Raw genomic sequence first — 24,223 nt, forward strand, 5'->3', positions numbered from 1 at the left:
TGGCCCCGAAAATGTGTGTGGGGCCCGGCTCCAAAGTGAAGTGGGGACGTTCTGCCCTCAGCCTTTCCTTTAACATGAGAAAATGTGTTTGTCTCTGGCTTAATATCTAAGCATATGATGTTTTGTTTCATCAGAAAATAAAAGGCAATTGACTAGAAGTCATTTCCACCCATTCTCATAGCAAGTCCGCGTTCAGTTCCTGTCCCACCACCCAAAAAGAAGTGGCCGTATCCACGAGTGCCCGCAATCCTCTGCTGCAGGCTGCAGATGGACGTTCTGACATACTGGGGGTGCGGCCCTCCCATGCGACACCCAGAGCCCCTGTGGGGTAGGTATGGACCGTTCCTAAGGCAGACGGGGAAATGGATAAAATCTGAGCCCTCCTTCCCAGTGTGGGGCCTCACAGATTCTCTACACACTCCAGCTGCAGGATCCCAGTAGGAGCCTCACACCCCCGACCTCCTGATGTGCCTTCCTCCATTCATGAGCCACTGCCTCCAAGGACAGCATGGTCAGGGGACCATGAGCTGGAGCCAGGAGGCTGCCTCTCACTTTCTGGTGTGGAGAGCTGTCCTGCGTCCCCCAGAGTGCTCTCCCTCGGGGAGGCTCCCTATGTGGTGTGTAGGGTGCAACAAAGCTTTCACCGGGCCTCAGCAGCTCCCATCCTGCTCTGGCCCTCTCTCCCTCACTTCCCAGCCTGGGATGCCTTCCTGGGAAGCACCCGCTGGACTCTTCTCCCAGGGCCTCTTCTGTATGTGACAAGGCATTTACTTAGACTGTGGCTCCCAGCCAGGGAAAGGACAGCAGCCAGCCACAGTGGCTGAAAGAGACTTGTCTGCTTCCTCCAGGAAGTCACCAGGATTGGCCTAATTCTACAGAGGAAAAGAGTTACTCCTCCTTGCCAAAGAAGTCACTGAGCTAATTGAAGTGGTTCCTTGCCCTTTCAGGTCCTTTGAGAACAAACTGGGCACCAAGGTGCTCCCACAGGCCCCAGGGTAAACCCTCCCATGTGTCTGTCTCGCTCTGTGAATTACCTGTCCAGCACCTAGAGGCTGTGGGCTTCCAGACGCTGAGATGCATCTCTATTCATCTTTATTTTTTTTTTTTTTTTGAGATGAAGTCTCGCTCTGTTGCCTAGGCTGGAGCGCAGTAGTGCGATCGCAGCTCACCACAACCTCCGCCTCCTGGATTCCAGCAATTCTCCTGCCTCAGCCTCCCTAGTAGCTGGGATTACAGGTGCCCACCACCATGCCCGGCTAATTTTTGTATTTTTAGTAGAGATGGGGTTTTGCCATGTTGGCCAGGCTGGTCTCGAACTCCTAACCTCAAGTGATCTGCCCACCTTGGCTTCCCAAAGTGCTGGGATTACAGGCATGAGCCACCGTGCCTGGCCTCTACTCATCTTTGCATCTCCAGCACCTGATGCCTTGCTCAGTGTTCAGAACCCACTTAATAAGCATTTCATCCTTCAATGAATAAAGAAGTGAATTAATGATTGAACAAACAAATGAGTGTATTTATGAATGAACAAATAAGTCACAGAGTGGTGTGGTGATAGGGAACTACCTAGCTTCAGGGAGACAGGCTTCAGTAGACTCTTAGGAGGGGATTTTTTCATGGTGCAAACACCAGCGTAAAACAGTCTAGAGCTGCAGCACACAGTGGGTGGTTTAGCTCTGCAGCCTCGGGCTCACCAGCCTACAGCCAGAGAGTCTACTACGAGGCGACACACGTAAGGAAATAATGGTGCAGAAGATCAGAATGATCGATGGGGTCACAAATGCTGCAGAAATGTACACCTCAGAGGTTGCATCTCAGGCAAAAAAAAAAAAATGGAAACAAGTCCTGTGTTCACAAATCAGAGATTGGCTAAACCATTTTATAGATATAGAGTTTTTCTTGGATTATCCATATTTCTAGTATTTCCTCCATGTGCATATTACTTGTGTAAAGCTTGGGGGAAAAAAATATATAACTATTACTATTAGGACAGGAATCTGCAAGCAACAGCCCAGGGGCCAAATCTGAACCATTGCCAACTTTTGTAGATAAAGTTTCATTGAAATACCATCACACTCTTATTTATGAAAGAATTAAATGTTTACTACAGAAACCACGTGGCCCCCAAAGCCGAAAATACTCATTAGCTGGTTCTTTACAGGAAAACTTTGCTGATCCTGGTGTGAAATGTTCAATGACAAGAAAAAATATGACATACATTTCAGTAAGAACTTACACAGAAGTATGTACTTTTTTGCTAACTACATTTTTAGTTGCATAAAAAGGACTGGAAAACTATGAATTAAAAATGTTCACTTAGAGTTTGATAGATCAGTAGGGTGACTAGAGTTAACAATAATCTATTGTACATTTCAAAATAGCCAAAAGAGAATAATTCAAATGTTTCTAGAATGGAGAAAAGACAATATTTTTTGAGACAGGGTCTTGCTCTATTGCCCAGGCTGGAGTGCAGTGACACAATCTCAGCTCACTGCAACCTCTGCCTCTTGGGCCTAAGTGATCCTCTCACCTCACCCTCCCAAGTAGCTGGAACTACAGGCGTGTGCCACCACTCTGGCTAATTTTTGTATTTTTTGTAGAGACAAGATTTCGCTATATTGCCCAGGCTGTTCTCAAACTGCCAGGTTCAAGTGATCTGCCCACCTCGGCCTCCCAAAGTGTTGGAATACAGGCATGAGCCACTGGGTCCAGCCAAGATAAATATTTAAGGTGATGAAGGTCCCAATTACCCTGATTTGATCTTTACACATCATATGAATGTATCAAATTAGCACAGGTACCCTAAAATCTATACATAAACTATGCATCGATAACAAAATATTTACTAGTTTAGTGAAAAAAAAAGTGTTCACAGTGATTATTCCTGAGTGGTGGTAGGCATACACATTTAATTTTTTTTATTTTTTATTTATCTGTATCTCTTAAATGTCCAAGATGAACAAGAATTACTTTATAGTAAGAAAAAAAGAATAATGAAGTCATTGAACAACAACAGCATCATAAAGTCAGTGAACAGGACTCGTGGAGGAGACCAAGTGGAAAGGTTTTGTTTGTTTGTTTGTTTGTTTGTTTGTTTGTTTGCTTTTGAGATGGAGTTTTGCTCTTGTCGCCCAGGCTGGAATGCAATGGCTTGATCTCGGCTCACCGCAACCTCCTCCTCCTGGATTCAAGCGATTCTCCTGCCTCAGACTCCCGAGTAGCTGGGATTACAGGCACCCGCCACCAAACCCGGCTAATTTTTGCATTTTTAGTAGAGATGAGGTTTTGCCATGTTGGCCAGGCTGGTCTCGAACTCCTGACCTCATGTGATCCACCTGCCTTGGCCTCCCAAAGTGCTGAGATTACAGGAGTGAGCCACCACACCCGGCCCCAAGTGGAAAGGTTTTGAAGGTCACTAATAAGGACATTTCCGAGGGGTCTGGCCCCAGCCAGGGACGGACATGAACACTGCCAAGCCTTCTCTCTCAACAAGGATTATGATGCCACACAGCAGCTTTGCTGAGGGATCACTCCAATTTTTCAGGGCAAATTACTGAATTTTTTAAAAATGAAACGAAAATAAAAACACATATTTTAGCAACAAAGTTAAAAATATACATATTTAGCAATAAAGAGAAGCATGTATCTGTCTTGTTCTTCAAGAAAACCACCACTGCATACACTTCATGTTGAACTCAACATTAACATGTTGGACATGTTCCAAAATGCCTCTCAAGATGATTGAGGACAACTGAGAGTGTCCAAAAGCCATGATGACAACCACCGCGCTAAGAGTTTCTGGACATTACTTTAATGAAGAGAAGAGGGCACTGTGGCGCGATCCTGTTTCATCGTGCATCAAATGGTTTTGGAACTGAGGTCAAACAAAAGAAAAGAAACTAGCGTTGGCCAAAAGTTTAGTCCTACAAGTTGCCTCTGTAAAGGAAAGGACTGATTTCTCCGTGAAATGTCCTGGGCCCCACAGCCCAGAGTAAAACTGAAAGGTTCCTAAAGGTAGGCACTGCTTGCAAGAAAAGCTGGAAAATGACCCCGTCCTTTGGAAGCAAGTGAGGAAGTGTTAAAGCCAAGCCCATCCTCATGCCCACATTGGAGGCAGCCTCCTGGCTGGGCACGGTTAAGGGGAGGGCCGGCCTCCCATGTGGTGTGGTGGGCAGCCAAGCCAAGGAGTCAGCTTGTGCTGTGCCTCTCGCTTCTCCCAGACACATGCCACATGTCACACAAAAACCCCAAGGCTCACAGCAACAAAGAGATGGGTCCCACAAGAAGCTAAGCCCTGGACAACTTTCTCTTGGGGGTGGTGGAAACAGGAGGCAAATGAATTCTGCCTGGACCGCTGCCCTTGCTTTCGGCATGGCCCCCGTTTTGCCCAGGCCCACCCATCAGGTAGCTGAAGATGGTGTTTGTTCAGACACGCATTGTTTTGGGACTCTGCGGTCTTTTTTGAAGATGTGGCTCAGAGAAAGGATGGTAGCAAATCTCTGTGCTTAGTTTGCCCTGTTTGTTGCAAGCTGAGCCGCTGAGTTCTAGATCCTGTCTCACAGGCACATTTCAGTGGCACAGCACTCATTTCTTATATTCTGCTAATCAACCCTGCTATTACAGGGAAGGAGCAGTCACTGACCAATCCCGGCTGGCGCCACCCCATCATACTCACAATATGCAAGGACTTAGGTGAAGAGAGTACGCAAAATGCAACACAAAACAAATAGATGAAAATACAGCCCTAGTAAACCTAAACCAGAGCTGGCTCGAGGAGGGCCCCACAGACAGCAAAGAGCCCACATGCACCCCGAGGTAGACCTGTCTTAGCTACCTGGCTCCCAGGAGACCCCAGCCCGTCTCAGGTGCCTCAGTGAGCAGGTTCTGCCCAAGAAACAAGTCCCACAGCTCTGCCCAAGTCCTGTTCCCCTAAGTTCCTTTTGGGGGTGGGGGGGACACAGCTTTCTGAAAAGGGCTTTCCAGATGGCGCCTGGCTGCGGCAGTGCCAGACTCCACAGCTTAAGTAAATGTTGCCATCGCCCCATCCTGCCAGGAAAAGGCAAGGGGGACCCATGGCCGCTCTCAGCTGCAGCAACGCTCACTTTCTGGGGAGATCAGAGTCCCCCCACCACCTGCCCACCCCCCCGACACCATGTACCCCTCTTGGAGAGCCCCTTTCCTCTGCATTTGCAAGCCTCGCTCAGACCCCGCCTCCTTCCTCCACATGCCAGCACCATCAACAAGGGTGGAGAGATGCGACCATCAGATGCCGACAGAGGAGATGAAGGCGCAGGGAGGTGAGACACCCAGAAGGGCAGCAAACAAGCCCAAGGGTCACAGATGGCAAAGGTTCCAGCCCGATCATCACGGATTTGGGAAGTGTGCACAAATCCAATCTCCTGATCTCTGCAGGTGTTTCTCCACCCCTGCCATCAATGCTGCAAAACAGCTCTACGGGTAAAGGAGTTAACTACTACTCACTCCCCTGACTTCCCAGGCTCAGAAGGCTTCCAAATGCTCACTGCACAGTTCTTTCCCATGAAATTCACTGTCCCCATCTCTAGATCTCCAAGTATCCCCACGGTCTCTCTCTAGAACCCAGTGGAATATCGAGGCCAGTATAACGGGCCTTGTTGAAGCCAGTCCTGTCCCCACTCCTTTAAGACATCAGGGCTACCTGCCAGAAACTTCTCAGGGAGAAGGGGCAGACCTGGGAAATGCGCTCAGGTGTAGAGGAAGAAAGTCTTACCTTACCCTTCCTGGGAATGCACTTCCTATGAGCAGGACACAAAGCTTCAAACCAGAGAAAGAATTGGAAAGATAAGCAACCTGGCAGTGAAGGGATCTGGGCGGCCAGAAGGACCCCAATCTGCCCTCTATGCAGAGGCTGCCCCAGCTCTGCAGAAGTGGCCCCTGGCAGGGCTCACATAACACGGTGGGCACCATTTCCCAGCTACCTGAGTGCATGGTAAGCATGCGAGTGGGTACGAGTCAGACCCTGGAAGCTTGTGATACCTGCTTCTGGCCAAACCATCAATCAGGGGACACCTTGTGGCTGTCTGCAAAGCAAATTACTAACTCCCGCCCCAACACACCCAAGGTGGTGGTCAAGACCTGAGCCTGGAACCTCCCATTCGAGTTAATGGAAATCAACGCAGCTAATGCTTCAAGCTCTGTTTTGAAAATTGACCGCTTAATTCCTTGCCTCATTGTAACCTGTCCTTAGCTAATCTATGTTTTCCTCATTTCCATTAAATTTAGGTTTAAATGAACTTTTCCATCCCTTGCGCTAACATGCTTAGGGAGGAGAGCTTCATGGAGCTCCTCAGAAGCTCAGTGGGCAGGAGTGTTGGAAACAGAAGGGCAGCCCAGGCCACAGCGGTGTCCATCCCACAGATGGGCCAAGTGAGGCCGCCAGAGAAACACATTTGAGTGACTCCTCGGCCTCGAATCTAATCCCTCACAAGCAAAACCATGTCCTGCCTGTTATGTCCTGGAGCAGAGAGGGTGCTCTGCCTCTGCGATTTTATGCCACACATCTCTGATGTTACACTCACAGCTTGAAGACTTTCAGAGCCTGTGCAAGTACCCTCTTTCTGAAATGCCAAGTGACGGTGGAGTGGCATCAAGCAGCCCCGGAGAAGTGGGATTTATGGCTCCACGTAAAGGGGTCAGAAAGATGGTAAAAGCCCCGAAGTGTTACTGATTGTTCCCAAATCATAGCTTCTAAACACAAGATGATACAAGTTCACCAAGTGAATGGGAAGTTTATAAAAAGAAACTGCTGGTAGGCATCCGGCTCCCGGGGAAGGAGGACGATGTGACAGCCGCACATGAACCAGCATCTGAGAGCAACGGCGATCCCGGCACGAGCAGGGTGTCCCAAGTGGACAGACCACCCTTGGGCCCCAGCGGAAAGGTGGCCGCCAGGGGAGGACACGAGGGCCTCTGACCCTGTGCCCCATCTGACATTCCCCAGGAGCCACCTGACCAGCCGGCTTATTCGCCTAGGCGGGCGGCCACCTCAGCTCTCGGCTCTCAGCTCAGGGGACGGGCCTTGGCCAGCGTCCGCCTGGGCACAGCTTCGGCACACACGAGCCGAGCCTCCGTAAATCTCCGCAAACACGGCGGCCGCCTGCACACGCTTCCACGGCAGGGACGGAAGGGCTGCATATGGCGCTCGGCTTTCACAGCTGAGCTTTAAAAAAAGTGCAGCTTTTCATCTCACTGAACCAGCTCCCAAATTAGGAGGTGGGGAAGGGAAGCTGGAGTTGGGGTGGGCTGGGGGCAGAAAAATAAGGAAGCAGGGGACAGGAGGAGGCGTAGGGGGAAACTCTAAGGCTAAATGTGATTTTAAAAGGAATCTCAGACTGTGATCTGTTCATAAGGTCCCTCTGGAAAATTAAATAATGTTGCCTATTTGTCATCCCCAAATTGACTAATTTCAAGTTCCTAATGCCATTTTTAAAATGATTTTTTTAAAATACATAACAATGAAGGAGTCTATCTAAGAGGGCATCACTCACATGCTTGAGCCTGGGCTAAAAAATTTTCAAGCATTATTTATAAATGGGATTATTGTTTTCCAAAGTTCTGCTCCACAAAGAGATTAGTTGCCACCATGCCCAGGGGGGTCTCCCCAAGTCCATTTCAATTCCCTGCCTTGAGGGGGAAGGTGGTTGGAATGGAACAGGAGGAAGAAGCCTGCTCCGGCAGTTTTCCTGGAATTGCCTGGAAACTTTTACTTTCTGTTTCCTCTGCTGATAATGACTGTCTTCGGCTCTGCAGCCAGCTCCCCTCTCCCCCCCTCCAGCCCCCTGTTGCTGCAGCCTCCCCGAGCTCCGTGTATAAAGTTTGGCTTTTGCAGCAGGAAGCAGCTGGGCCAAGCAACCAGCGAATGATAATGACCTCAGAAATCTGCTGTTCGCTCGGCAACAATAGGGTGCTCAGTCTACTGGAAAATTGTGTTCATCAGCTAACTCTGCTCAGTTACTAATTGACATTGCCAAATATTTTAAGAACAATTGGAATGCACAAGCAAAAAAAAAAAAATGAAGATCTTAATCCTCAAACTCAAATTTTTTTTCTTTTTCTTTTTCTTCTTTTGGGTGCCTGGATTTGTTTGTGTGTGGAGCAGGCACTGGTTTTCGTGAATGGGGGCAGGGAGGGGAGCCACATGAGAAAAAGAGGTGGAAAAGAAAGAAAATCTATCATATCACTATACACCCCATGTAAATGCGAGAGCGCCCCAGATAAAGGCCTTTGATGCTGTGGTCAATGGGATGGAGACCCAGCATTTCAGGAATGCAGCTCTAACAACAAAAGAAGACCTCGCAAGGCTTTTAGCCCAGCTGACCAAATAATCCTTGTCCGTCTCAAAATATTATACCAGAAGTAGTAGGGGTTAACAATATTTTCATCTTCGCATCTCTCCCTGGCTTTCCATTGATCCTGTAACTTAGCCGACTTTCTTTAATAAACAGAGGGTCAATGCATTCAATTACCCCCTTCCCACCATCAACACTTCAATTATCCCCACTCCAAAATTATGGCGAATTCGGAAGGTAACTGCCCTGTTGGATATAATGAACAGTATCGTTTCTTAGTACATTAAGTTTTAATTATTCTGAGTGTGATTTCCAAAGCAAAATCTGAAGAAACAGAACTTTGGTCGTGTTCTGACTCAGAGCAAAGCTAGGATTCGAGCTCAGCCTTAGAGGAGGTTTTAGAGAAAGATGCAAAGATTAATGTCATAAGAGGGTTTGCACGCAAGCCAGAAATGAGGAGGCATCGAAACAGCCAGCCTGCTTTCTAAATGTCATAAAAGAGTAAAATTTATAAGCTGCTGCTTTCCAAATAGTTTCTCTTTGCATTGTACACGGAGGCTACATTGAATGACATTGACCACAGTGTGAAATTACTGGTAAGTCAAATAAACAACAACACAACAAAAATAAAACAAAGGGGGAAGGTGGGGAAGTGATCTGTGTGACTAGTTTTGTCCATTTTCTGTTAGAAAATATGACCTCTCAATTTGTCAAAGGTCCTAGTTTTCACAGTTGATCTTAAGCTTGGTTCTCAGCAGTTTGGAGAGCCAAAGAACAAACACATTTTCTGGTTCACTGGAATCATTTTCACATGTTCACTGATTCAAACATTCTTTTGCTCACATAACAAACAGCTGCATCCCACATTAGCCTAGCCAGTGACAGTCGCCCATCTCGGCAATAACTGTTTGATTGCAAACTTGACCCCTTCTTCGTCTCGGTCTGAGCAAGACATTTTTAAACAGCCACTCCGTTCCCAATCCTTCTTTGCAAAGAATTACATCAGATAACAAAGGACGTCTCTGCCACTCATTGTAAGCCTTCTTCTAGAGATCTGTTCTAAGAGGCTCTGTAAAAAGGTTTTTTATGATGAATTCAGAACTACTATCATGTTAAGAGCAGCGATTTATAAAGAAGAATTCATTGGTTAAGATCTGAAAAAATAGTTTCTCAGGCCCTACTGACCCAGTTTTCAACAAAAAAAAGAATCAAGTGATGCAAATTAAGTTTTGCGACATTGTTATGCAGTCTGAGAAATTTGTAAAACCGTGTTTTGCAGTTATTTCTTAATAGAAGCCTTAATAAGTACTTCTTTCTTTACTTAAGGGCTTAAAGATTTTTTTCTCTCTCTCCTTCACCTTGCAGGTTTCTCTTTAACAGGTAATAATAAAATACCCATTGTATCCAGATTTTTATTTAAATGCTTATTTTAATCGCACTTCTATACAAGTCAAACTTGTTGGAAATAAGAGGGAGGACTAACCAGATTTGGTTAAGAGTCCTAAATCCCAGGGAAACCTGAATGCCCCAGACGCACAGCTGATTCGGGTTGTATATTGGTATGCCCTCAATTCTCCTACTTAGTCAGAAAATTATGAAAGGCTCTAATTTGAATATGAAGAAAACAAAGAAGTCAACCAGAAATGAAAGAATCAGTATTCACCATTGTAAAATACTTCAATGAGGGGAAATAAAAGTGAGAAGATAACCACAACTCAAGTATAATTCTCTTTTGAGTCATGAGCACGGTTCGTTCTTTTTAAGCAAAATGGGTTTTTTCAACCGAGCACTGAGAGATAGGCAAGCAACAGAGATAGGAATAGCACGAGGCTATCACTTGGCCAGAAGGTGAGAAAAACATGGTAAACACGTCATTAATGAAGCTGAACATTTGGTGTCAGAATATTCTGCTGAGACCCTTACATTTCAGGAGGTCTGAGAGAGGGATGGAAATCTGTCAATGTTAACTCCACGTCACTCTAAAAACTTAGGGCAACCAGTTTGCTGTCTGCACCCTGTCCTGTAAAGGTCCTAATCCAGAATCAGAGACGATACATGCCAGAAGAGAAGACCTCATCCTAGGAGGCCAGAAAGAGCTCCTCTTGACATTGGGACACCTGGCACTTGGCTGCTTCTCGAGTAGGGATCTATCTTTACATGGTGAAAACCCTTCCCTCGAATCTTAGTATGTTCCGTGTGGCAATCGCTGCAGGTAGTGTGACCTCACACCCCCTTGGCACTCATGCTGCTGGTTAGACACTTCCTAAGCGTCTCATCAGTAATAAATCCCAAACAAGTCTAGGACTCCAGGAGTAGACAGTGTGTTTCATGGGTATTTAAGCAGCAGCATTAAGTGCTACCGGAATCTCTGGAATGTGCAGACCAGATTTATGTGACTTAACAATTCTTTACTGGTTTGTAATAAGCCGGCAGAGTCCCACTTTATTTTAATACTAATTTTGTCCTAGAAGAAGAGTATGCTTAAGCATGACTGTAACAGCAAAGCTGAAACTGGCATCTACTTAATAAGTGCAGTAGTGAATTTCCTCCAAGATCGAAATAGGTATCTAAACCAAAGAGTGAGGGGGGGATCAAGAGAGAAGAAAAAACTTTTAAAAAATGACCCTCAATAGTGTGCTGCTACGTCTTTAACTGTGGGCAAGGCAGTGCCTCGAGGTGCCTCAAACTGTCTTTCATTTTCTAGACTTAATGGCTGATTGCAGAAATCAATGTTGCCATTAGTAACAGGGTATTTGTTATGGCATGATTTCCTCTGTTGTTAGGCTGCAGAATGATTACAGTATTAGCGAGGTGCTTTCTTTATAAAGGGCTAGAGATATAACTTTCAATTTACTACCTATTAGTAAGGGGCTTTGGAAATATGGATGAAGGCAACACCTTACCTGCTGTTAGGTGGTGATTTTAATTTAGCCGTCTGAGGCTAGCATGTTTTTTTGTTGTTGTTGTTGTTTTGGTTTTTTTTTTTTTTTTGAACTGGGCCAGGAAGCTTCATCATTTCACAGACATTTTGATGACAGATTTTCTGCTTTGCTATTTTAGACCCCAAAGCTGTATCGCCCATGTAACACAGTACAATTTAAGACATAACAGTCGTGCGTCTGTGTTTCAAACGCCTGTACTTTTCCAAACCATCAGAGGAAAGTGGTGGGGCTCTTTAGGTCACACGGATCTGGCAGGTGAGCCACGTTGTAATTTTGGAAGGGGCCAGAAGATAGGTTTGGCTTGGGGAGGGAGACTGTGGTGCCTGCATGAGAGAATTATGGGAATACGCTAAGGGGGAAAGAAAGATGGCGAAGTGTGGAACTTACACATTCACATCCAGGGATAGAGCAGAATGCCAGCTCCTGAGTTCTAGAGACAAGATGATGGCCGACAGCATCAGGCCATGAAATGGGGTTGGACAATTGCAAGAAAAAGGTAGATTATGCCCACTGAAAAATGTACCACCTGGCCATCTCCCACATCTTTCTTTCTTTTTTTTTTTTTTTTTTTGAGATAGTGTCTCACTCTGTCACTCAGGCTGGAGTGCAGTGGTGTGATCTTGGCTCACTGCAGCCTCCCCCTCCCAAGCTCAAGCGATTCTCCTGCCTTAGCCTCCCGAATAGCTAGGATTACAGGCATGCATCACCACATTTGCCAGATATTTGGATTTTTAGTAGAGAGGGGGTTTCTCCATGTTGGCCAGGCTGGCCTGGAACCCTTGGCCTCAAGTGATACACCTGCCTTGGGCACCCAAAGTGCTGGGATTACAGGCGTGAGCCACCGCACCCTGCCTCAACTTACTTTCTTGGTAGCCAGTGTTCAAGGGAAGGCCTAAGAGGTGAAAGGACGGCCCTTTCCCTCCAGTCAGGGAGGGAAAGAAAGGCATGGCCCAGTGTCCAACCCACCCATGTCCTCGATCAAGACCCACTGGCCATGGAACTGACCGGAGGCCTGGGAGCAGAACCAGGCAGCCCTGGGCAGGGCTGCTGTGCAAGCTGCTTCTCCCCGCTTCTCAGCTAACCTACCTGAGGAGGATGGCGAGGAGGGGTGCGGGCTGTCCTCCTGGGCACTCCCGGTCTGGGAGAGACCGCCTCCGACCCCGCTCTCCTCGGTGACGTTGGAGGAGCCCGGCGTGGTGGAGCGGCTCACGGACTGGGACTCCTGGTCACTGCCCGAGCCACGCCGCTCATCCAGGCCCACGTGCAGCCCATCCTCCTCGCCCTTGCGGTCCCGCTTGTGGACGCGGGAGTGCACGACCACCTGGTGGTAGGTGCGGAACACCCGGCCGCAGTCGGGGCACTCGGTGGGCTTCTCCTTCATGTTCCCAGGAACCTGCAGGTTATACTCGAGAGTCTGGTTCAGCCCATGTGACAAAAAATCCCGACTGCTTTCTAAAGGGTCGAGCTTACTTGGCAGGTCTCTCTGGCTGCCCACTTTAGTGCTGTGAACCAAATCAGCAGGCATTTTCTGCTTGGAGCCATCTGCTCCCACTAACACGTACTCCCGCTTCTCCTTATCAAACAGAACCCCGGCGTTTGCCAAAGTGTCTTCGTGGTTGCGCTGCAGCGGATGCTCTTTAGACAAGAAGCCATGTTCCATGGCCATGCCCCTGGCCATGAGCTGCCAAGCCTGGTAGCTGTTCACAGGGTCCATCTCCGCAGCCTTGGCAGCCGCCTGCAGCCGCTCGATGCAGCTGGATTTCAGCGGCGGCACGAGGTTGAGGCATCCCAGGAGGGAGTGCTTGTCCCCCTCCGGGACGCCGTGGGCCATGCTGGAGATGGGAGACAGCAGCTTCCCCAGCGCTTCCTTCTCCTTCATGGGCAGCTCGCCCTTGCCATAGAGCTGGCTGGGCTCGCTCAGGCCGGCTTTGTCCGGGGCCATGAAGCCGCTCTGCAGGCAGGAGAGGTACCTGGAGTACAGGTTGGCGTGGGCCTCCTGGGACATGCCGCCCATGGGCACAGGCACCTCGGGGTCACTGGGGGACTTGTTCTTCACCGACAGCTTGTTGAGGTGGACCTTCATGTGATTCTTGAGGAACCAGGGCTCCTTGAAGCGCCGGCCGCAGATCTGGCAGCAGTGCTCAAAGGAGTCTTTGTGCTTGCGCATGTGGCCCTTGAGGAACCACGCCTGGCTGAACACCTGGCCGCACACCTCGCAGCGGAACTCGTTGGCCGACTGCTCGCCACCGCCGTTGGGGCCCTGGCCCTGGGCCGACTCGGCGGTGATGTGTGCCTTCTCCACGTGGCTGATGAGCTCCTCCTCCTGCGAAGCCGCGAAGTCGCACAGCGTGCACTTGTAGGGCTTGTGCAGGATGCGGATGTGGCGGTCCAGCTCCTCGCGCTTCTTGAACTTGCCCTTGCAGAAGGTACAGCGGAAGCCCGCCGCCGGGGCCACCGCGTCCTCCTGCACGCTGGCCGGCTTGGGCGAGGGCACTGGGTGGGCCACGTCGGGCACACTGTGGTTGGCCTGCAGGGCCAGGGTGCATGCGGCCAGCGGGGCCTGCTGGGCATGCGGCGGGGGCTTCAGGTCGGGCCGGGGCTGCAGCAGGCTGCCCTTCAGCTGCTTGTCCCGCAGGATGGCGCGCTCCTCCAGCTCGTGCAGCAGGCGGTTTTCCTCGCGCACACGCCCACGCCCCTTGCCCAGGTTGCCCAGCTTGTGGGTCCGCAGGTGAATCTTGAGGTTCCCCTTCTGCGCCGCCCTGTGGTCGCAGTACGGGCACTTGAAGGGCTTCTCGCCCGTGTGCGTGCGCATGTGCAGGGAGAGGATGCTGTTGAAGCGGAAGCGCTTGCCGCAGAGCGGGCACGGGTACTTGCGGTTCTTGCGGGCATCGTCCTCGATGTCGCTCATCTGGGACATGATGCCCAGGTTCTGCCCATTGAGGAACTGCTGCAGGTCCACCCTCCCGTTGAGGCTGGTGTCCACCTCCCGGCCCAGCTGGTTGGCCAGGAGCGCCATCTGACTGCCCATGGGCTGGCCGCTCATGGGCACGTGGGCCTTCTCCTCCAGGGATGCGGGGGGCTTCTCCTCGGGATTGGGCCGGGGATGGAGCTCGGGGAAGGCATGGCTGAGCTGGGAGGTGATCTGGTGCAGCTTCTGACTCATGGCATACTGGCCGTTGAGGACGGGGCCGCTCAGGTGGGGCTCAGCTTCCGGCTCCGCCGAAGACACTCCAAGGCACAGGCTCGCTTCTTCCATCCCTGAAAAGAGAGGCAGAGTTCAGATCCATGCCAGGTGCGGCTGTGGTGCCATGAATCAACAGCATTGGTGGGCAGGGAATTTGCATTTCATGCCTTACCTACACATAATCATGCTAAGGAATTCTAGTCAAAAACAATAATAAAAAAATGAATTATTAAATGCCAATTATGCAATATGGCATTGCTCCTCCAATTTGTTTTGGCGACAGATCGTCTTCCTTGTATTTTCTATTTACAGACTGCAATTATTCATTCACCTTTAAATTATTAATGTTTTACCACTTTCAACACCTAATAACAAATCAAGGGTCTACGTGTGAAACTTTTTCTCCGTTGCCCCATTGTCGCACCTGTAGCTGTTGGTTCCGTCCAAAGTTTGCCTGAGAGCAGAATGACTTTCCCTGTAAGACCAAATAAACCCACTTGGAACTTCTGTTTCCATTTACTATATTCAGTACATTCACCAGTCTGAGATGAAAGAGATCATTTTATGATTTGGCCAAAAAAAAAAAAAAAAAACTCAATGGCATGATATTTACTGGTACATAATAAAACAAGATAATGTTTTGGGAAAAAATAAAGTAAAGGACAGGCTTTAGAACAATAAAAGGGATTTTGCTTTAGTCAACAAAAAGTGCAGTAATATCTCATTAAGCTGATTAGTATGCTGCTTAGAAACAGTACTAGGTGCTGTAACACATGATTATAATCATAAAAATCCTTCAGTGTTTGCAAGGAAGCATTAACGAGGTATATTAAATTTTAAGGAGACTGCGAGTAGCGGCTTTGCAAACCTCAGAGATTAAGATTTAACCCTTATGTTACGAAACACTGTTATTTTGTCATTTGGTAACTGTGCCCATCAAAAGAAGTATAAATTAGCTCCTGATGGAATCTTAGCAGATTGTTGAAGTTGTTCAAATTTGGGTCAAAGGAAACACCGATACCTTATAGTGGGGCTCTTCCCATCCTTCAATGGCAAAATATCCAAAGCAGGGACTTTGATTGGGTTTAAAGAGATCTTTTATAGAACTAGATAAAAACCCATTAAAATCCAGGAATGATGCCATAGGAAGTCTCAACCAAGTTTGAGTGTTTTTAATAACTTTCCCAATATACAATAATGAGTACAAATTGTACCTGCAGTATGTGTTTTGCAGAAAATTAGAACTCAAAGTTGTTTGTTAAACACTATCGTTCAAAGCTGGTCTGCATAATTGTCTTTAATAGTCCTCTCTACCCCCTCTCCAGCCTGTGCAGAATGGCTAAAGCCAGATGGTTCCAGGGAGGGCAGAGGAAACAGCCCCTTCCACATTGGAGCACGTGGGGAGCTCAACTTTGCAAGGCAATGAACCCCTGCCTGGGATCCTTCTATTTCCAGCTATGTCTCCCACCTGAAGGAGTCCAAATTTGTTTCCTGCCATTGGAATCATCTTTGCACACACCTCTCCTCTTGCATCCCATTGTTTAGATGTGTTGGGCAGCCAGGTGGTCCAGGAGCTGCGCTTAACCCCAGCCAGTACTGATTTCTGGGCTAGGCGATTAACCAGGGAGACCTATGGGGACAGAGCTCAACTGTGGAGGAAGCACAGGCAGCCTCGGCAGGGTCTGCTGCTTGCTGGGCCTCCCGCCAGGAGACTGCGTGGCACGGAGGGTCTCCAGTGGGAGACCTGACTTCCTTGGCAGGAGGAGTGGGGTGGTGAGTCTATCTTTCAAGGGAAGGGAAGAAAGAGCCATGAATGTTTATTTCCAGGAGGCAGAGGGATTACAGTGGTGGTGCTGCGCCAACTATGTCCACGAATGAAAGATATGCACAACTGTGCAAAGCGTGAAGACGCACGTAAAGGTGCATGGGCACTTGCCATAGGAGAAGGCTTCCAGCTTGTCATCTTTCCTTTTTGTTTCTGGGGGCAGTCTACACTCAAATTTTTTTAAAACACGCGGGCCCATTTTGGAGGTTGGTCAGAAAAAAGCTAATATCCCATGGAGGTTGCTGCATTCATTCAACAAACTTACCAAGATCCTTCCACGTGCCAGTCCCTAGCCTTGCCACTGGAGACATGATGGTGGACAAGACCCACCAGCCCCAGGACTCATGACACCCACTATCCAGCAGGGAGGAGCAGGCACAGTGTACAGAGGTTGCTGGAGGCTCCAGGCAGAGACTGGTGGCCCCAGGGCCCTGTCTGGCACCCTCTCTCCACCTTCGAGCCCCATACAGCTGCACTGGCTCCTCTTCTGAGCCAACAGGGATCATGACCCTGAAGCCACACAGGATTGCTCAGAATTCCACCCAACAGCTCCATGGAAGTTTGGAAAGTCCAAGGCCAACAGGGCTGGCCCACTTCCAAAGGCTGCCCAGTTGGCCAGCTCAGAAGACATGAATCCAGGAAGACGGGCTATTTTCAGGTTGCTGCTGATGAGCTGATGCCAATTCAGCAGGAGGGAAAGAAGGCTGAATGTGCAATGTGGCGAGACTGCAAATCAGCTTGGATGAGGGGCATGGAGTTGAAGACCATGTCCCCCAACACCACCACCATTCATGCTATGCAAGTGACAGCTCAACTCGTCAAATAAGGAACGTGAGAGTTTTCAGGTTTGGTTTGAGTATGGAATTCTTTTATTTTGTTCAAATCTATCTATCTATCTATCTATCTATCTATCTATCTATCTATCTATATCTATCATCTGTCTGTCTATCCTGGCCAGAGTTAACAAAGATTTGTAACCTCTTTAAGGTCTTTAAATGCCTTTGCTAGATCCTCAGCTGAGGATAGAATGTTCTAGAACATGCATGCTGCCCCAGCTCTTTCCATAGTTGGCTCTGTTCTTATTCTTGCGGATCTGAGCTCACACATCCTTTCTCACAAAAGCCCTCTGTGCCCACCCTGTCTGAGGCTGACACCCCAGTCCCTCTCTGTCCCCACATGTCCCTACATAGCATTTACCAGGGGGGCAACATTTTGTCATTGGTCCTCTTACAGACATGCTTCATTCCCATGAAGGCAGAGGATATGTCTGTCTTGGTCAAGGATGAAGCCTTGGGTCCTAAGGCAAAGCTGGCTTATCTTAGGTTCAGTATGTCCTGAGTGAATGGATGAATGAGTGAATAGAGACTCACTCTAATCTCAACTTGATGTGGCCTAACCTCGGCCTTTGCACAAGTCCAGAGCACCTAAAATCAGTCATGTGACCTAACCTCAGCCTTCCTACAAATCCAGGAGCACCTACAATCAGTCATGTGACCTAACCTCGGCCTTCGCACAAGTCCAGGAGCACCTACGATCAGAATCAGACAGAGTTGGAAGGGTCCCTGGCTACCACTGAGAAGCTGAATGTTCAGAAACCACCAAGAGAAAGCCACCCCTGGCCGGCCATGGTGGCTTATGCCTGTAATCCCAGCACTTTGGGAGACTGAAGTGGGCGGATCACTTGAAGTCAGGAGTTCACAATCAGCCTGAACAACATGTTGAAACTTTGTCTCTACTAAAAATACAAAAATTAGCTAGGTGTGGTGGTGGGCACCTGTAATCCCAGCTACTCAGGAGGCTGAGGCAGGAGAATCACTGGAACCTGGGAAGCGGAGGTTGCAGTGAGCTGAGATCACGCCATTGCACTCCAGCCTGGGCAACAGAGCGAGACTCTGTCAAAAAAAAAAAAAAAGAAGAAAGAAAGAAACAAAAGGAAAGGAAAAGCTGTCCATATCCCTAACTCTCCCAATCTAGGTGTCCATGGTTATCACCCCAGGCTGACCACCCCTGATGGCCCAATTGCTGAATACTAGGAGACACAGCAATGGTTCCCTTTAGAACTTAACTGACCGTCACTGCCCATGGGAGACCCCAGGGTTTCAGAGGAGCTGGCCAGCTCCCTAGGAGATGCTTCCAGGATACTGGTCCCCAGCCCTTGAATAAGCCTGGGAGAAGCCTGTGCAGAGCCTTACTGGGAGAAAGGACCACAACAGTCAGCTTAGAATCTTCTGTGATTCTTCGAGCAGGTGCAGCCGAGGCCGCTGCAATGGGGCAGTCATAACTGATGCCTGCTGCTCGACTTAGAGCAAGAAAGGGAAGCACGAGTTCCTGGAAAGAGTATGGGGTAATTGGTGTGCTGTCTCGGCGCCAAAACAGCCGAGGCAGGACAAGCTGGCCCCAGGCCCGGCCTGGGACTCACAAAACCTGGGTCAGCCCCAATTTCTCCAGCCTTGACACTTCACCCATCCAGAATGTGTTTATTCCTTACCTTAGCCATTCAGTCAGTATTTGCCAGGGAACTTCCATGTACCTGTCCTCGAGGGCCTGTTCATCTAAGGGGCCAGTGTGAGCGAGTGTCCACAAGTAACAGGGGAGCAATGAAAGGTCCCTTCGAGGCTGAATGCAAAGCTGGGGAAAAGAGAAACCATCGCAGCTTTGGTGTCTAAGAGTGTGTATGTGTGTTCGTGTGTGTGCATTAATTATATCTGTGTTGAGGGAAAGGTGGAGAGTCCCTACCTGATAGCCCTCTAGAAATGTATACAAATGCCTACACTGGGAAACTAAGGCATCATTTATCCTACTGTTAAAGGATTGAATCCAGCTGCACACATAAGAGTTCATGGGGCTGGAGGAAGTGGAGCTGCCTGCAAACGATAAGACCTGTTGGAAGGGACTGGACGCAGCAGCTCACACCTGTAATCCCAGCACTTTGGGAGGCCGAGCCCCAGGAGTTTGAGATCACCCTAAGCAACATGGCAAAGCCCCATCTCTACTAAAAATATAAAATAATTAGCCAGGCATGGTGGTGCGTGCCTGTAGTCCCAGCTACGTGGGAGGTTGAGGTGGGAGGATCACTTGAGCCCAGGGAACTTGAGGCTGCAGTGAGCGATGGTCTGTACCACTGCACTTCAGCCTGGGCGATAGGAGAGAGACCTTGTCTCAAAAAACAAAAATAATTTAAAAGATAATTTTTTTAAATTTCAAATAAAAGACCTGCTGGAAGGTCTTATTATCCCTTTTCCCAGCCCACCAGGGAGTGAGCCTTCCCTTTCAGACCATGCTGCTCCCTTACAGGCCCCATAGGGAATATCCCTGGAGGGGCCTCCTGCTATATCCCACCCCTAACCCTGCTGCCAGAGCACTTTAGCCTACATGCCCCACTGACCCTTCACTCAGCACTGAGTGACCCAGGAGCTGGAGTCACAAATTCTTCACCTGGTCTGACGTCCAGAAGAGGTTTTTCTAGGTGTTTCTGGGATTTTTTTAAATAATTTCCCACCTTATGTTTAAGTCTTTAATCCATGTTGAGCTAATCTCAATAATGGGTATACATGGACATAAAGATGGAGATAATAGACCCTGGGGACTCCAAAAGTAGGGAGGGAGAGAGGGGAGGGAGGGTTGATAAAATTACCTATAGGGTACAATGTTTGCTATTTGGGTGATGGGTGCACTATAGGCCCAATCCCCAGCATTATGCAATATACCCATGTAACTTAACAAACATACACATGTACCCCCGAGTCTAAAATTTTAAAAAAAGAAGGCGGGGCCAGCAGAGGGCAGGCCATGATCCTGGGCTTAAGGCAACTGGGCAGCCAGGACTTTGAATAACCTCCACAAGAACTCATCAAACCAGCTCACCTGGGCAGAAAAACCCTTAGCACAATTAAAAGCAAGCAAACAAACAGCTAAACAGTGAGAACAGCTTGCCCCTGGCCTTCAGTTCATTGCCCCAGACTGAAACCTATAAGGAAGAGGATCAATAAACCCTGGTTGATTGATGGAAGGAACAAATGAATGCATAATTTACCTAACTCTGCAAAGGCAGCCAAATGTCCTTACCGAGGCTGGACAGTTAAAGGCCACTGTAAACTCTTGTGTTTGCAGCATCATCCCCCCAACATAGAAACATGGCAACATTCCTCCCCCAGCCCTGACCTTTTCTGAGCACAGGGTCATGGTGGGGCACCTTGGGGGCTCAACTCGACAGTCGATATTGATGAAGAACTAAGCTAGGCTCTCGGTGGCCATGGGATTCTTCACCACAGTGTGGTAACCCCTGTACTGCACCTCTAAACACAGGCAGGGGCCCCTGGTGAAGGCTTCCAAACATTACAGGTTTTCTTCTTGAACAATGCAATTTCACACACAGCAAATGAAACCCACCATTGGGTGCACAGATTATCAAAATACATTCTGTCTCATCACTGCCATCATTGCAGGTACTGTGAGCCATTCAGCTGCCTTTGATGGTGCTAATGGTTATTTTGATTTTGCATTTCTGCCTTCAAGACTATTTCCTGTGATATCAATGACAAAAGTTTTCACTTAACTCTTCCAATAGAGAACCTAATTGTATCTTTCACTCAAAATGAAATTTAAAACTATCAGGACACCAGAGATGCCAGCTGCTACTAGTCTAAATAAATTTTACACAAAAACACAGTTTCATTTTGCTAGCACAGAAAAAAAAAGTAATCTTATGAATAGTCCAAAAAAATATAGATCTTGCCAGTAAGTTGTATGAAAGAGCTTTTTCCTTATACCACGAAAAAGAGTCATTGGAAAATAAAATGCTTTCAAAATAACCATTTGCACTGGATTTTAAAAAATCAAGTATTGTTGTCTAGCCAAGCACAACTAAATATATTCCCTTTTTCATCAACGTGGGTGAAACTGCTACCTCGGAAGCCTTGTAGGAGTCCCTGACCTCCAAGTTACTCTGCAGGGTCTAGGACTCGGATTCACAGCAAGGGGGTTTCCAAACACTATTGTGGATTTTACTCAAAATCTTCTCATAACATGCACTTCTAGTAACAGGCAGACCCCATTCCTGGAGGCTCACGTGACCCTCAGTCTGTCCCTGAAGCCCACCTTGCTTTCTTATGCTGACGGTAAACAGTAATTAAGACAATTTCACCTAGAATACAATGGCTTCTTATTAAATACTATTTTTCCAATTGTTGCAGCTCAAACTGTTTAACTAAGGTTGTTATAAGCATAATACACTCCTGTTCTGAAATACAGAACACCAGACTACTGAACCTTTTCAGGGTCATTAAACAGCTGTAAACATTATTACAAAAATAAACCAGAGATTTCATGCTTACATTTTGGCCTAGAGCTTGCTATGCTGAGCAAGTGCATTTTTTTTTCATCTCTTACAATCAACACTGGTGACATTTGGGCATCCAAACAAATTACATCACAAACATTACCGGGGTGGGCAAGATACTGAGTGGTTTATTTGCCAGATGATTAATAGATGAACAGGAGGGCAGCACAGGTGACCTGTTCCATTTTGACTGATGTGTAGACAATGCCATGAGACGGGGCCAGAAATAGTTAAATCCTTGCTGAATTTATGAACAAAAATACCATATTCAAATCAGGCTGTGGAGAATGACAACTGTGTAACCAACAGAGTCAAGTTGCAGACTGTAGTCAAATTCCCAAGTGTCCCCTTGGGGATGGAACATTGGCCAAAGTCAAGGCCCTCACTGCCTTGAGTAGTAAGCAGGATTTGGCTGGGCTGGCTTAGTATGTGGTCCCATGGAGCCCCAGGCAGCTTCCATGCTGGTAGGACAAGAGTTGGAGAATTTGGGAAAAGAATTTGAGTGTCTTCTCCCTGGAAACTTTGGATGACTTCAAAATTCTCAAAGACGTGACCATTTTCGGTTTGGGTTTGGTGAAAAAAAAATTCTGAAAGGCAAAGAGCTTCCATCACTGTGGCTTTTGGAGTCTCTGCTGAAACTGCAGCCCAGAAATGAAGACAGATAATGAGCACAACAACATCAGATGGAAAAGAAAAATGGCCACAAAGAGGTTCTCCTGTCATCTTCTCAGAGTAGAGAAGACTTCTGGTCTGCATCCCTGGGTCACCTTCTGCCTATATCACACAAAGCCAGGCAAGTAGGTGCTGGGGATGGAATGAAGACAAGTTCACATGGGGTAGTTGTTAAGACTATGGACTGTCCTCTCAATAAAAAGCAACAACCCTCAGCAGCAGCAGCAAGAGCATCACCATCATCACCATCATCATCACCATCACCATCATTACCACCATTATCACCATCATCATCACTATCACCATCATCATCACCATAATGATCACCATCATCACCATTATCATCATCAGCAGCAGCAGCATCACTACCATCACCATCATCTTCACCAACATCATCCATCACCAGCATCACCATCATCATCACCATCAATGGCATCATCATCACACCATCATCATCATCACCACCATCACCAGCATCAGCATCACCATCATCATCACCATCATCACCATCATCAGCAGCAGCAGCATCATCAGCATCACCACCATCACCATCATCATCACCATCATCACCATCAGCAGCAGCATCATCAGCATCACCACCATCACCATCATCATCACCACCATCACCAGCATCAGCATCACCACCATCACCATTATCATCACCGCCATTATCACCATCATTACCACCATTATCACCATCATCATCACTATCACCATCATCACCATCATCATCACCATCACCATCATCAGCAGCAGCAGCAGCAGCATCACTACCATCACCATCATCATCACCATCATCATCATCATCATCATCACCATCACCATCATCATCACCATCATCAGCATCAGCATCACTACCATCACCATCATCATCATCACCATCACCATCATCATCACCATCATCAGCATCAGCATCACTACCATCACCATCATCATCACCAGCATCACCATCATCATTACCATCATCAGCATCAGCATCACCACCATCACCATCATCACCACGATCATCATCACCAGTATCATCACCATCATCATTATCACCGTCATCAGCATCATCATCACTACCATCATCACCATCATCATCGCCATCATAAGCATCAGCATCATCACCATCATCAGTGGCATCATCACTACCATCACCATCATCATCATTATCACCATCAACATCATTATCATTACCATCACCACCATCACCACCACCACCACCATCACCATCACCATCACCATCATCATCATCACCACCACCATCATCATTATCATCAAAATCACCACCATCATCACTATCATGGCCACCACCACCACTATGTACATTAACAGGATCCTCATCTTCATCATCTTCCTTCTCTCCATCAAAATACCACCTGCCAACACTGCTAGGTACATCACAACCATTATCTCATGTTAGCCTTATACAACCTTAGATGATTGGTGCTCTGTTATTCCAATACAAAAGATGAGGAAACAGGGGCTCAGAAAGTTAAGTCATGAAGACATGCCAGTGGCCAGGCTGGCTTTTTGCAACACATTTATTCTTGTTTGGCTGGATAACGACAGTTGGAAGCCAGCTCAGTCATTTGGGAAATGCCTGGAAAGAAGGAAGCCACAGCCATGGGCAAGCTCTGAAGAGGCCAAGGAACAGAGGACACACAAAGACACAGGCCAGGCAGTGAAAACAAGTGGAGCAGACATGGCAGGCACTGCAGATGGAGAAATGTAGCAGGTCTGTTACTCACTGACTGGTAGACCAGAGGGTCACTCCCTAAAAATTATCTTTAGACTCTTCTGTTTTCTTAATATATAGAAGGGCTGATAGATTATTCCACATTCTCCTGTAGAGTCAGGTGGCTTATTCCCCCAACTAGACTGGAGTAATGGAAAGAGAATGACACCTGAAGTTCCATTGACATGAATCCAATTGCCTGCTCTCCCACTAGC

At 47.7% G+C, this 24,223-nt stretch overlaps 1 protein-coding gene across 13 annotated transcripts in view; it reads right to left on the minus strand.

Moving 5' to 3' along the window:
• ZNF536 (zinc finger protein 536) overlaps nucleotides 1-24,223 on the minus strand; it is a 487,537-nt gene that overhangs the window by 253,248 nt on the left and 210,066 nt on the right. For 12 of the 13 annotated variants that reach the window (XM_030820267.1, XM_030820269.1, XM_030820271.1 and 9 more), the window contains one exon: nucleotides 12,356-14,527. In XM_030820267.1, the coding sequence (XP_030676127.1) occupies nucleotides 12,356-14,525 (2,170 nt within the window). In that variant the 5' untranslated portion in view covers nucleotides 14,526-14,527. Of the gene's footprint in view, nucleotides 1-12,355; nucleotides 14,528-14,877; nucleotides 14,922-24,223 lie in introns of those variants that run through there. The other variant, XM_030820272.1, reaches the window with a different exon arrangement.

This window comes from Nomascus leucogenys, chromosome 10 (assembly GCF_006542625.1).
Source record: "Nomascus leucogenys isolate Asia chromosome 10, Asia_NLE_v1, whole genome shotgun sequence".
Lineage (NCBI taxonomy): Eukaryota > Metazoa > Chordata > Mammalia > Primates > Hylobatidae > Nomascus > Nomascus leucogenys.